This window comes from Beauveria bassiana (genome assembly GCF_000280675.1).
Source record: "Beauveria bassiana ARSEF 2860 unplaced genomic scaffold BBA_S00035, whole genome shotgun sequence".
Taxonomy (NCBI): domain Eukaryota; kingdom Fungi; phylum Ascomycota; class Sordariomycetes; order Hypocreales; family Cordycipitaceae; genus Beauveria; species Beauveria bassiana.
In genome coordinates this window covers 41,957-54,625 of record NW_007930870.1, presented here as the reverse complement: position 1 = coordinate 54,625, position 12,669 = coordinate 41,957, and the positions used below count along the sequence as shown (strand labels likewise).

At 51.3% G+C, this 12,669-nt stretch overlaps 5 protein-coding genes across 5 annotated transcripts; 4 read left to right on the top strand and 1 right to left on the bottom strand.

Moving 5' to 3' along the window:
* Positions 1 to 114: 114 nt before the first annotated feature.
* Positions 115 to 1,062, top strand: BBA_08459 (zinc-binding dehydrogenase; the record flags this gene model as incomplete). Its single annotated transcript, XM_008603556.1, has 1 exon — positions 115 to 1,062. The coding sequence occupies one exon, from the start codon at positions 115 to 117 to the stop codon at positions 1,060 to 1,062; it is 948 nt and encodes a 315-aa protein (XP_008601778.1).
* Positions 1,063 to 1,625: 563 nt separating this feature from the next.
* Positions 1,626 to 2,240, top strand: BBA_08458 (two component transcriptional regulator, LuxR family; the record flags this gene model as incomplete). The annotated part of the gene is made up of 1 exon (XM_008603555.1): positions 1,626 to 2,240. One exon carries the CDS (start codon positions 1,626 to 1,628, stop codon positions 2,238 to 2,240), a length of 615 nt encoding a protein of 204 aa, XP_008601777.1.
* A 710-nt stretch (positions 2,241 to 2,950) lies between these two features.
* On the top strand, positions 2,951 to 8,000 carry BBA_08457 (NACHT and WD40 domain protein; the record flags this gene model as incomplete). The annotated part of the gene is made up of 5 exons (XM_008603554.1): positions 2,951 to 3,029; positions 3,088 to 3,114; positions 3,168 to 3,826; positions 3,884 to 5,830; positions 5,883 to 8,000. The coding sequence occupies 5 exons, from the start codon at positions 2,951 to 2,953 to the stop codon at positions 7,998 to 8,000; spliced, it is 4,830 nt and encodes a 1,609-aa protein (XP_008601776.1).
* Positions 8,001 to 8,847: 847 nt separating this feature from the next.
* BBA_08456 (acyl-CoA dehydrogenase) lies at positions 8,848 to 10,454 on the top strand (the record flags this gene model as incomplete). The annotated part of the gene is made up of 2 exons (XM_008603553.1): positions 8,848 to 10,055; positions 10,118 to 10,454. 2 exons carry the CDS (start codon positions 8,848 to 8,850, stop codon positions 10,452 to 10,454), a joined length of 1,545 nt encoding a protein of 514 aa, XP_008601775.1.
* A 548-nt stretch (positions 10,455 to 11,002) lies between these two features.
* Positions 11,003 to 12,003, bottom strand: BBA_08455 (cellular nucleic acid-binding protein; the record flags this gene model as incomplete). Its single annotated transcript, XM_008603552.1, has 7 exons — positions 11,003 to 11,151; positions 11,201 to 11,327; positions 11,375 to 11,496; positions 11,544 to 11,572; positions 11,628 to 11,662; positions 11,718 to 11,737; positions 11,946 to 12,003. The coding sequence occupies 7 exons, from the start codon at positions 12,001 to 12,003 to the stop codon at positions 11,003 to 11,005; spliced, it is 540 nt and encodes a 179-aa protein (XP_008601774.1).
* Between the last annotated feature and the right edge of the window lie 666 nt (positions 12,004 to 12,669).

Sequence of the window (12,669 nt, the reverse complement as noted above, 5' to 3'; positions counted from 1 at the left end):
GTATAAAAGAAGCCGCGCCAGCGTTACCCGTCGACCCAACACATCCGACCATCTACTACACAAGCCGCATGACAGAATCAGTCTCGCAGAAATAAATCTACTATGCCTGAAACAATGCGCGCAGTCCAGGTCCTCGGGGAAAAGTCATCGCCTCAGCTGAGCCTCTCGAGCACCTTTCCCATACCCTCTGCTACTGGCGACGAGGTGCTCATCCGTGTTACCGCTGCTGCCATTACCGCCGACGAAGTCTCGTGGCCAGAGGTATACGAATCCAACCGCATCCCCGGGCACGACATTGCCGGCACCATAGTGTCTCTGGGCGACGATTACAAGGGCACTGTCAAACCCGGCGATGAGGTCTTTGCCATGATCAAGGCCGCGGCCAAGGCGGGCGGCCAGGCGGACTACGTGCCAGTGAGTGGCAGCGAAATAGCGCCCAAGCCGCGGTGCCTCTCCATGGCGGAGGCCGCCGCGCTGCCGATTCCGGTCCTGACGGCCTGGGAGGCTCTGCAGGAGCATGCGGCGATTCAAAAGGGCGATAGAATCCTGGTGACGGGCGCCTCGGGCGCGGTCGGCACTATGCTCGTGCAGATTGCGAGCAAGCTGCTGGGCGCCGAGGTGATTGCGCTCGCGTCGCGTAAGAGCCATCCGCAGCTGCAGAGCCGGGGCGCCAGCCACTGCGTCGACTATAATGCGCCAGACTGGGAATCGTCCTTTGGAAGCGTCGATGCAGTCTTTGATACAGTCGGAAGCCAAGTTTACAGGAAAAGCTGGCGCAGCCTGCGACAGGGCGGGACCATGGTCACGGTAGCGGATCCTCCCCCCTCGTGGGCGTTTAATCACGGCAAGCCAGAGGAGCTGAAGGAGAATCCGAACGCAAAATATATTTATTTCGTCGTCACGGCAAATGGAAAGAATCTGGAAAAGATAGCGGCGTTGTTTGACAGTGGAGTGCTCAAGCCGCTCGCCGTGGTAGAGTTCGAAGCTGAAAAGGCGCTGGAGGCATGGGAGTATGCGGCAAAGCGAGGTCGAGACGGAAAGGCAGTTATCCGCTTTTCATAAAAGACATTCGCTCTGATAATGACTCGTTTGGCTCTTAAGAAAATGACTATCCTTCTTTTTTATCTCTGTAATAATATATATCATAGCCCCAATAAAATACGTGTAATTCTTTAAAGGCCTGAGCTGTAGAAGTTGAGAAGGCTACCGTCATCTAGTGCATCTGCTTGGCCTTGATTTTTTTGGTTTTTTTTTTTTTTTTTTTTTTTTTTGCTAAAATCTCTTCGAAATCGTAAACAGGTTTACATGCAAGGTATGAAGGATTGATCCTTCGCGTTGGAATCTTATACTAAAAAGGCAACTACTGAGCTACATGCTGTTGTGAGACGTGTCCACCCCGCACTTCACAGCCGTCCCGAGTCTTCTAGACTACAGACTGTCTTGGCGCCGGTGCTTCCGCACTTCCTAATAAATAGTTACCAAGCACAAGTCAAACGTCATCTCACGACAACCACTTCAATTCATAGGCCGACGCGTCGGCTCTTCTTCCAGGATCTGCCAATATAAGCAGCCGCTCGGAGCATGACGTTTGTCGTCTCAAGCATCTGACAAGCACCTCCTTCAGTATGATCGACGCGCCAGCATTCACTGGTAGAGCACTCCGCGTTGTGCTCGCCGACGCGAAGCCCGACGTCATTACCTCGTTCAAAAAAGCCTTTTCCTCAGACACATACCCAAACATTGTCGCAACGGCATCCACACCGCAAGAGCTCGAAAAGGTGCTCTCATCCACGCGCTGCGACGCCGTCCTTTTAGACATGGACACGTTTGGCGAGGCGGCTGTGCTGGAGGGCATAAAAGCCAGCCCCGCGGCGGCGCCGCCCGTCATCTACCTTTCCCACAACCCAGACTCGGATACGCTCGAGAATATTGTGCTACGAAAGACGGCAGCAGGGGTCGTCAAGAAAGATGACAAGACTGAAGACCTCGTCTTCGCGATCGAGGCGGTTTTGGAAGGCCCCGTGCTTAGCGACGAGACGTCGGCGGTAAACCCCAACCGGCTGACGCCTCGCGAAAGAGAAATTTTAAAATATCTTTTAGAGGCCATGACGACGAGCGAGATTGCGTCGGAGCTGCATCGCAGCCTAAAGACAATCTCGGCATTGAAGCAAAGCGGCTGCGAAAAGCTGGGTGTGCAGAGCATTGCAGGACTATTCAAGCTCAAAGATCGCATCATTTAATCATGAATGTATCATTATTATAGGAGAAAGGTCACTTTTCTCGTTTACTTTTTTAAAAGAAAGAATTCTATTTCTCCGTCTCTCTCCCCCCGTCTTCTTTAATTAATAGTATTAGTATACACTACACAGAACTTCTGTCCTGCTACTGCATTATAGACTGACTTGCTCTATAATATGGTTCGATAGATACAAGGCGTAATAATTAAAACGCATAGTCAGGTAATGCTTTCGTAACCTAGATGACTAGATACCTGCTATAAGAAGAAACACGTTTTAAGTCTCATTAAAGTATGTAAAGATTTAGTAGTCCATTATATAAATATCCTTTTACTTTGCAAAGGTCTTGTTAACCCTATAGTAGAAGTAAGAAGCTGCACCCTAGGTACCTTGCCTAGCAGTTAATAAGTGGAGTGACCTCTGCGTGAAGAAGTACTACCGAGCGGGCCTTTTGGCGAGTGACTGAAAATAGAATGAACATCGGCAGCTCCTGCATATTCAGCTTGGGCAGCAGCCAGCCAATAATTTGACTCCAACGTGCCGCAGCCCGTTCCTGGCGGTTGGGCAGCGGGCAAGGTGGTAGCCTGAGAACCCCTTGCCCGTCGATATACATCTCATCCATCTACTTTGGCCCATTGGCAAGCTCTTTCCTCCAGACATGACCGAGTTTGATTGCTGTAGTCGCCAAAGTTATTCGTCTCGCACAATCCGCCATGTCTGAAAGGCGCAATGCCTTCAAGCGTACGTGGGTGGCTTTTAAATCCAGCCTCTGCTGTACCCCGCGCGATACAGGTACGCCAAGGCACGCAGTTGGATGCGTATACACTGGAGCTGATGATTCTTCTCATAGCACGGTCCTCTGAAGCGTCACCTCAAGGTATATAAAAGGATGGCAACGAATAGTCTCCAGTGTCGAAACTAACACACTAGCTGCTCAATCGCAATCACATATCACGCCGAGCGTCCTCCCAAGTCAGCTTGCACATTCCACTGAAGGTGGTAGCAACAGCTCCTGTCAGACGGAGGCGGTGCCTGTACCGAAGCAAGGTTTGGCATCCTTCACGAAGCAGAGCCACAGGCTTTCTTACGAATTATGGAATAAAGCCTACGATGAACTTGGAAAGGATGAAAGCGAGCTTGTCGGCAATTATGCCAAAGTGCTAGCCAAGGCACTAGCTGAAGAGATCACCGAGGCTCAATATGAAGAGACTCGAGACGACTCGGCCGGCCACTCCGACGAGCGCAAATACGTGAAAGACCTCACCGCTCGGGTTTTTGTCGAGTTGAATGTCTCAAAAGCCAAGACAACTGTTGATGAAGCCCCCCCTGGGAGCAGTTCGGCCGAGCTCGATCAAATTTCGACCAGTATTCTGGCTAAGCTGAAGGATCCAGCCAAGCGGCAGATGTTTCTTGAGATGCTAGTCAGCCGTGGACAGCTGAAAGTCAAAAAGACAGAGGGCATAGCCAAGGCAGCTGGTTACGTGGCGGAGAAAGGTTTATTTATCAAGCCGGCGGTTGATTTGATACTACAAATTCCTCAAGCGGCGCCTGCTGCACTTCCGTGGGCTGGAATATGTCTCGGCATGAAGGTACGTGTGCATAGCTCATAGTTTGCTCTGGTCAATCGCATACTAACACTTGATCAGATGCTCTCATACCCAGCAGACTCGGCACAGGAGCAGCGCGACGGGTTTAGTTTCGTTGCTCACAGAATGCAGTGGTACTATGCTATGACGGATTATCTTCTTGATCATGACGATAAGTCAAGCACAGGTCAGGACTCTGCCTCCATCTTGGAGATGTTGACGGAAAAGCTCTTCGACCTTTATAAGGCTATCTTGCGCTATCAGCTACTCAGCGTCTGTTATTATTACAGCAACCCATTCCGCCAGTTGTATGACAACGTGGATTGGGCAGGCTCCAAGAAGGCCGTGGAGGATGCCGAATGTGTCTTTTCGAAAGATTGGGACTGCTATAAGAAAGTTGAGGCTAGAAACCTTTGGGAAAACATTGGTCAGACACTTCAGAACTACGTCTCTCAGCAGAATGCAAGACTTCTGACTCATGAGAACCGCGAATACCTGCAGGCTCTCTGGGTTGGTGACCCACAAGATGAGATGAATGACATTGAGGACAAGAAGGGGGGGTTATACGATAACATGTGTGAGTGGATGCTGAGCCACCCAAACTACAGAGCGTTCACCGCATGGGATGAAAACCGTTCTTGCCTCGGCGGCCGTCTTCTGTGGATAAAAGGTCCTGCCGGGATAGGGAAGACAATGGTCATGATTCGTATCGTTCGAAACCTCCTAAAACAACGGAGGGTGCAAAATCTGGCCTACTTTTTCTGTCAAAGTGCGAAATCTAACCAGAACACGGCGACAACCATCGTGCGGGCTTTGCTATGGATGCTGCTAATTCAGCAGCCAAACCTCATTACGCACATACAAACGAAATTCCAATGGGCCGGCAAAGACATGTTCGAGAAAGACTCTACAATACGAGGTCTTTTGGAGGTGTTTGAGAACATATCCAAAGATGCGTCCCCGGTCTATTTCTTCGTTGATGCGCTTGACGAATGTGACGAGGGGCAGAAAGAGATTATTGAGCTCATCGCCGCTTCACTCAAGGTTTCCAACAACGTGAGGTGGCTCATCACGAGTCGTACAGAGGTTGAGTTGGTGGACAAGGTGACGAGCGCAACTACGAATGCTTCCGTCGTCCTTGATGAGATAGACGTGCTAGCCCAGACGGGAAGAGACGAGATGTACATTCAACATAGGCTCTCGGCCCTGAAAGAGCAACCCGGACTGGAGTATGACAAAGTTGACTGCGAAAAGCTCAAGAAAGAAATTCAAGAAAGAGGAGACGGCAATCTTCTCTGGCTGGCCGTTGTATTTGACAGTATCAAGGAAATGCGCGCTGAATACGCTCAGAAGGAGATCAAGAATGCTCCTCGCGGCGTGAAGGGGCTGTATGACCACAAAATACGTCAAATTCAGAGTATGAAAACAGAGGAACGTCAGCGTTGCTATGATGTTCTGATGGTTGTTTCGCTTGCATACAGCCTCCCAATTTCCATGTCCGAGCTCGAGATACTTGTTCCGTGGTCGGCTAGATTCGACCCGCTGGTGTCACTACGCAAATGCAGCGCCTTTTTGATGGCTAGATACGCAAAACAACGCAAGACAATCATTGATGTCAATCACAAGACAGCCAAGGATTATATAATCGAATCCAGAGATTGTCTCCGCGGTGATGCGATCAGAGGACATGCAGATCTTGTTCGGTACTCGATTGATGCCCTTACCTCGGAGAGGCGGGACATCTTTAAACTCGGCCGTTGGAAATCGCAGATTTTACCGCCTTTGGAAGCGAATGATCTGGTGTGTATCAGATACTCGCTGGTTTATTGGCTTGACCATCTCTGCGAGGCGATCAATCACTCTGATTTCTCCGAGGGAAGAGCTCTCTGCGAAGCCGCCTTGGAGTTCTTGAAGGTACACTTCCTGCATTTGCTGGAGAGCTTAGGCCACTTGGATCGAATTCCAGTCATTCTTTTATCGATCAGAAAGCTGTTGCAAATTCTCAAGGTCCGTTGTTCGTTTTCACATAGCTCCATCTATACATGCTAACAAGCAGCAGCCATGCGCGAAATTCCATTCGGATGCTAAATCTGATCTTTTTGATTTTTTGACGCACGCAGAAAGGTTTACCGCCATGTACATGGATATGATATCGCAGGAGCCGTTGCAGACCTACGGCGCTGCGCTTACGTTCTGTCCAAACCGGTGCAAGATGAAAGAGTTATTTTGGGGTAGCCAGCGAATTCCCCTTCTCAAGAGCGTCAAAGGCATCGAGGATGACTGGGACTTTTCTTTGATTCAAGTACTTCGGGGCCATACTGAACCCATTTCAGCGATGGCGTTTTCTTGTGACGGAACGCTCGCATCAGCATCGAGGTGGTATGGAAAAGTCATAATCTGGGGCTTGCATACAGGGAGAGAAGCAAAAGTTCTGTGCAAAGATCTGGTTAGCATTTCAGCTATCGCATTCTCGTACGATGGGAAGCAACTCGCGGCAGTATGGGAAAAGGGCAACGTCAGACTCTGGAACTTGCTTACAGGAGAAGAGGCTAATATGCATACTTTCCACTCCGAGACTGTCAGTGCTCTGGAATTCTCGCGCGATGGCACGCTTGCCTCGGCTTCAGATGACAGAACGGTCCGGATCTGGGACCCGGCTAAAACAAACACGATGAAAATTCTTAGTGGTCATACTGACCGGGTTTTCGCCATCGCATTTTCCCATGATGGAAAGCAGCTTGCATCTGCGTCGAAGGATAACACTGTCAGACTCTGGGACGCTGCCACAGGATCCAAGTTGCGCTTGTTTGGGGACTTTCATTTTGAAACCGTAAAATCTGACATCACCTTCTTGGGTGATGGCAAAGATCTCTTATTATGCTCCTCGGGTATCATCACGCGATTGAATGTAGCCACAGGAGCCAAGACGCTACCTCTCAACCGCCAGACTAGGCACGATTTTCTTGAGTTTGCTCTGTCGCCTGATTGTACTCAACTCGCAACAGTAAATCAGAGCTTAGAGATCGAGCTGTGGGACTTGACGACGGGGGATGCATTGCAAGGATTACGCACAGGTTACTTGGTCACATACTCTCCTGACGGGAAGATGCTCGTATCAGCTTACTATGACGGCACGATTCGTCTCTGGGACTCGACTATGACAAGCACGGTTGCAACATCATCTTCCGTTGGTTTGACAGACGTTTCCGCACTTGCATTCTCACCTAATGGTGAGCAACTTGCGTCAGGATTTGAGGATGGCTCAATTCGCGTTCAGAACTCTGCTACGGGAATTGAGATAGTGCCGCGGATACGTGCCCATCACACAATCGTGACAACTTTTGTATACTCTCCAGATGGTGGTCAGCTGGCGTCTGTTTCTTTTGACGGCGCTATTAAGCTCTGGGACACGGCCGCAGGGTATAAAATCCAGCGAAGTCTGGACAGCCGTGGCGGAGGGATCAGAATACTTACCTACTCTAGCGACGGTAAACAGATTGTTTCAGTATCGTATGATGGAGCAATCGTGCTCTGGGATCCAGCCACCGGGCTAGGGAGGTTGGTATTTGATACGCGCTGCTCCGACTCGGAGACCGCTCTCTCTCTCGATGGCCAATATATTGCTTCGGCGTGGGACAACACTCTCAAACTTTGGGACCTGGACAAGGACTTTGTCTCGCCTGTGTGGTGCCAGACCGTAAAGCACGGACCATTCGCGATTGTGGGGATTGTGCTTTCCCCTGACGCAAAACAGATTGTATGTTTGTCAAAGACAGCCGTCTACTTCTACGACACGGCGACAGGTGCGGTAGCGGACGCTACATATCAACTACCGCGTGAGTGTTTCCAATATGCGCCGCACAGCCTACGGCTCTCATCCGATGGCCGAATGCTATGCACGGAACGAGGGTGCATAGAGATTCGTCGTTTGCCTCTGGAGAAGGCCTCATCTGACTCTGCAGCACCGGAAGAAGCAATCTATGTCGGCCATAGGTCAATAACTCGCGGGGGGAAACGGATGCTTTGGCTACCAGAGGCATATAAATCGAGAATTGCAGTGGCTTATGGTCGTCTTCTGGCAATTGCGTATAAATCTGGTTCCGTGATCATCATTGAGCTTGAGGAACCTTGTGAGAAATCACCTGCCGGTTCCCAGAGCAAGGAGTCCAGATGTTAGGACAATCGGGCGCCCGGGGCCCCTAGATCCAACGGCCAACAGCCCGTTGCGCCTGGCAGGAACCAGTTTCGGGGATTATTGTGAGAAGCGTGCACCGCCGGGCCATGCTGCCGATGAACCGTGCAGCAACTGGCCAGTCTCACCGTGATGGTGGTCATTCTCCGGCCTGTCTTCCATCAACCTATTCAATCTTGCCCGTTTCGGCTCTTACACCGTTAGGCGACGTATCGCATGACGTTTCTGCATCGCCAAGGAAATATGAGGATGGCTATTACAACCTGCCAAGGTAAATCAAGTAATCTAAGATCTGTGACCGTTCAATGAGCTAAAGTCCTTGTTAGAGACACAGTTGCTCATTCTCTGCTTCTGAGAGGGAAGAGCTATGAAAGGCAGGCGAGATTCTTTTTTTTTTCTTTTTCTTTGATAATGCAGGACGGAAAACATTTCGTATAATATAGTATATAATCAAAGTCCGGCGGGGAATTTAGCACGTGCCATTTCGCTCCCCGGATTTGCTTTAGCCAATCAGCGGCAGTTAATGTCAGCTACCAATAAGCAGCCACACGCACGTCCCTAACACGTCCTATTTATTTAGCAGCCTAACACCGACCGGGAACATCATCACCTTGCCGAGGCAATTGGTGGGTCTCGACTCTCAGTCGGCATTCAACGATGGTCCGGCTGTTCGTCCACGCCTCTGCCGGAAAGCCATCATCCGTTTAACTCTAAACCTTTATCTCTCTCATCGCCGCCGTGACTTGCTTCCCTCCATTACTCACAGGAAGTTCTTCTGTCGCCTTGCTCTCCGCCCTTCTGTCCCCGCCCTTTCTCCCACATCTCACACAATATGGCTCCTCCAGCCGAGACCTTTACCCGCGAGGAGGTGCGCGAGCACACCTCGGAGGACTCTCTCTGGTGCATCATCGACAGCATCGTCTATGACCTGACTGACTTTGTCATGGCGCATCCCGGCGGCGAGGCTGTCCTGCAGCAGGTCGCCGGCCAGGACGCCACCACGGCCTTTTACAACCTGCATCGCCAGGAAGTCCTCAAAAAGTATGCCGACCTCGCCGTCGGCACCGTCAAGGGCGAGACCCCCCAAGTCATCGTTCCGCAGCCCGGCGACCTTTCGCAGATTCCCTACGCCGAGCCTCTCTGGCTGACGCCGGCTTTCAAGACGCCCTACTACAACGACACTCACCGCGCCCTGCAAAAGGCCGCCCGCATCTTTGTCGACGAGCACCTGATCCCCGAGGCGCAGGAGTGTGAGAGCACCGGTCGCTACATTTCGCAGGCCATGATTGACCGCATGGCCAAGGAGGGCATCCTGCACATGCGCCTCGGGCCCGGCAAGCACATGAACGGCGTCAGCCTCTTTGGCGGCGTCATGAAGGGCGAGCAGTTTGACTACTTTCACGACCTCATCATCGGGCAGGAATTCTCGCGCACCATGCAGCGCGGCTTCCAGGACGGCAACATGGCCGGCATGACGATTGGCCTGACGTGCGTGCTCAACTTTGCCCACGACGAGGCCTGGAAGCGGCAAATCGCCGACGAAGTCTTTAGCGGCAAGAAGAAGCTCTGCCTGGCCATCACCGAGGCCTTTGCCGGCTCCGACGTGGCCGGCTTGCGCACGACGGCGGAGAAGACGCCCGACGGCAAGCACTACATTGTCAACGGCACCAAGAAGTGGATCACCAACGGCTGCTGGAGCGACTACTTTGTCACGGGCGTGCGCACGGGCGAGCATCTCTCGGTGCTGCTGATCCCCCGCGGCGAGGGCGTCGAGACCAAGCCCATCAAGACGTCTTACTCTCCCGCCGCGGGAACGGCCTACGTCACCTTTGACAATGTCAAGGTGCCCGTCGAGAACCTTCTCGGCGTGGAGAACAAGGGCATCCATGTGATTCTCTCCAACTTTAACCACGAGCGTTGGATGATGTGCACAGCGACAGTCCGCTCCATTCGCACCATTGTTGAAGAGTGCCTCAAGTGGTCCAACCAGCGCCTCGTCTTTGGCCAGCGCCTGATTGACCAGGCTGTAATTCGTCACCGGTATGTCCTTCATTAAAACCCTACAAATCAATCAACAGAACATTTTACTAACAGTCAGATAGCCTTGCCAAAATGATTGCTCTCGTCGAGTCCCACCAGGCCTGGCTCGAAAGCATCACCTACCAAATGTGCCACATGCCGTACAAGCAGCAGGCTCAGCATCTCGCCGGTCCCATTGGCCTGCTAAAGATGAGCTGCACCCGCGCCGCGCACGAGATTGCCGACGAGTCTGTCCAGATCTGGGGTGGTCGCGGCCTGACCCAGACGGGCATGGGCAAGCACATTGAAATCTTCAACCGCACTTACAAGTTTGACTCGATTCTTGGCGGCTCCGAGGAGATTCTCGGCGACTTGGGCGTGCGCCAGGCAATGCGCAACTTCCCCAAGTCGATGCTATAAATGTTAAGCCAAAGATTTGGCAAATAAAAGGGGTTTCATTTTCAACAGAATCTTGCCGTATGATATGTATTTTACTTTTCTCTGTACGCATCGGATAGAAATGTCAGATAGATGACACTAGTCAACATTATTCACGACTCGGAATTTCTCGTTTCCCAAATCACATTCATTTGCCCTAGTATCAACTAAGTACCGATATTCGTTTTTGCCCTCCTAGCATTCATGGTCGCGTGCCAACGTCCATGGTCGTTTGCCAAACTTTTGAATTCGTAAACACCCAAGTGAAAGAACAAAACTTAATGCCCAAGAGATCCGTTCGTCGTGCTGCCGGCGAGGCCATCGATCTTGTCCCTAGAATCTCCATGCGTCCAATCCAGTAGCGTAAAATGCCGAGCTTTTCAGCGATCATGAAACCGTGTGTTGCAAAGCCAAGACGTAACAAATGAAAGACGTAAAATAAAGAGACAAGAAGTAATCGTGGGTATCATGGATGGAGCTGCCACGCCAACTTATACTCGGACTATCCGAGTGCTCCCCGAAAGCACCAATTAGTTGTTGGGGCAAGCGGCCTGGACGTGCCCAGACTGCTGGCATTTATAGCAGATCTTTTCGCCACCGGTAGACTCCTTGGGACAGTCGCGAGAGTAGTGGCCAGACTCGCCGCAGTTGTAGCAACGCATGCCATTGACACACTCGCCTAGGCATGGTTAGTGAAAGATTGACAGTTTTGAAAGAGGAGCTCCTACGAGACATATGGCCGTAGCCTCCGCAAGAGTAGCAGGTTTTGCCAGCACCACCATTGTAGCTGGCCCCGTAACTGCCGCCATATGACGACTTGGTGCAGTGGCGAGCGATATGGCCCATCTCACCGCACTGTGTGTTTTAGCAGAGGGTCATCTGAACAGAAGAAAACTGCCTACCTTGTAGCACTCGGTGGACTGGCCATTTCCTCCGGCAGTGGGGCACTCGCGAGACAGGTGGCCGGGCTGGCCACACTTGTAGCATGACTTGTTCTCCTTCATGGGCTCCGAGCATTCGCGGCCTATGTTTATTAGCGACATTTCGGGTGTTGAAGGATGGCAAACCAACTTAGATGGCCCTCGTTGCCGCAGTTATAGCTGTTTCATTATCGTTAGAGTATGGCGACAGCTGTACTGATTTGAGCAAACATACCACTTAGCAGGACCCTTGGAGGGGCAATCGCGAGCCTAGGGTTTGTCAGCATGTGATACGCGAAGAGACAAGACTTGCTGTTTGTTATACCTGGTGACCGCTGTTGCCGCCTGTGATCTTGTTAGCTTCTGGAATGGTAGAAGGCGAATATGCGGAATAGCAGAGCCCGGGTCGCAGAGTGTTCATTTGAGCCAAAGAGGTCGCATATGACAACATGACAACTCAACGCGCTGCATAAATGGCATGGAATGCAAATTCGAGCACAGTGTGGTGGCAACGGCGACGATGCTTGGGCTGGGGCGATGAAGATGTACTCACAAGAATAGCAGGCACCGCGGCTAGGAGCGGCAGCGGAATCGGAAGGAGTGAATTCCATTTTGAGGATTTGAAGAGTGCAAATTGAAGCTAGAAAGTGACCAAATTAGCCACTTGCGTGTGGAGAGAAGCGTGTGCAATGATGTCGATTGATTGCTGGGCTAAAAGAAGCTGCCTGGGGCCGCTGCCGATTTTGAGTGAAGGTGCGAAGGTGCGAAGATGATGAAGAGAATGGAAGCATCGCGCCGGCGTTAGGGAAAACATACGGGATGCAAGAGAATTCGTGACTTGGCGTCGATTGCAAGAGAAGAGGAATTGAGCTCGAAAAGTGGTGATGCACAAGATAGAAAAGCTGCAGTAGTTATCGCGAAAAGTTTTTGGGCCAAGTGCTGCTCAGCTCAGCAATTTTCGATTTTTTTTACTGGGCTGGGCGGGCCGTTTGCTGCCACGGCCTAGAGCATGCCTAATATTCAAACGGCGGCTGCACGTCCGCGTTGGCCAATGGACGGAATTTTCCACAAGCGGTACTAAGCGTGGGGAAAGTCTGATAATTGACCGCGATGTCAGCAATGACAATTCGATATTCACGTATTTGGTAGGAAAAGCATTCACATTCGAATTTCTGCCTCTCCTCTTTTCCAGTGTTCCTTAACTTGATGCCTACGTTCGTTCGTTTGCACCGTGTTGCGCGCACGTTGTAGCCAGCTGCCGGCTGCCAGCTGCCCTT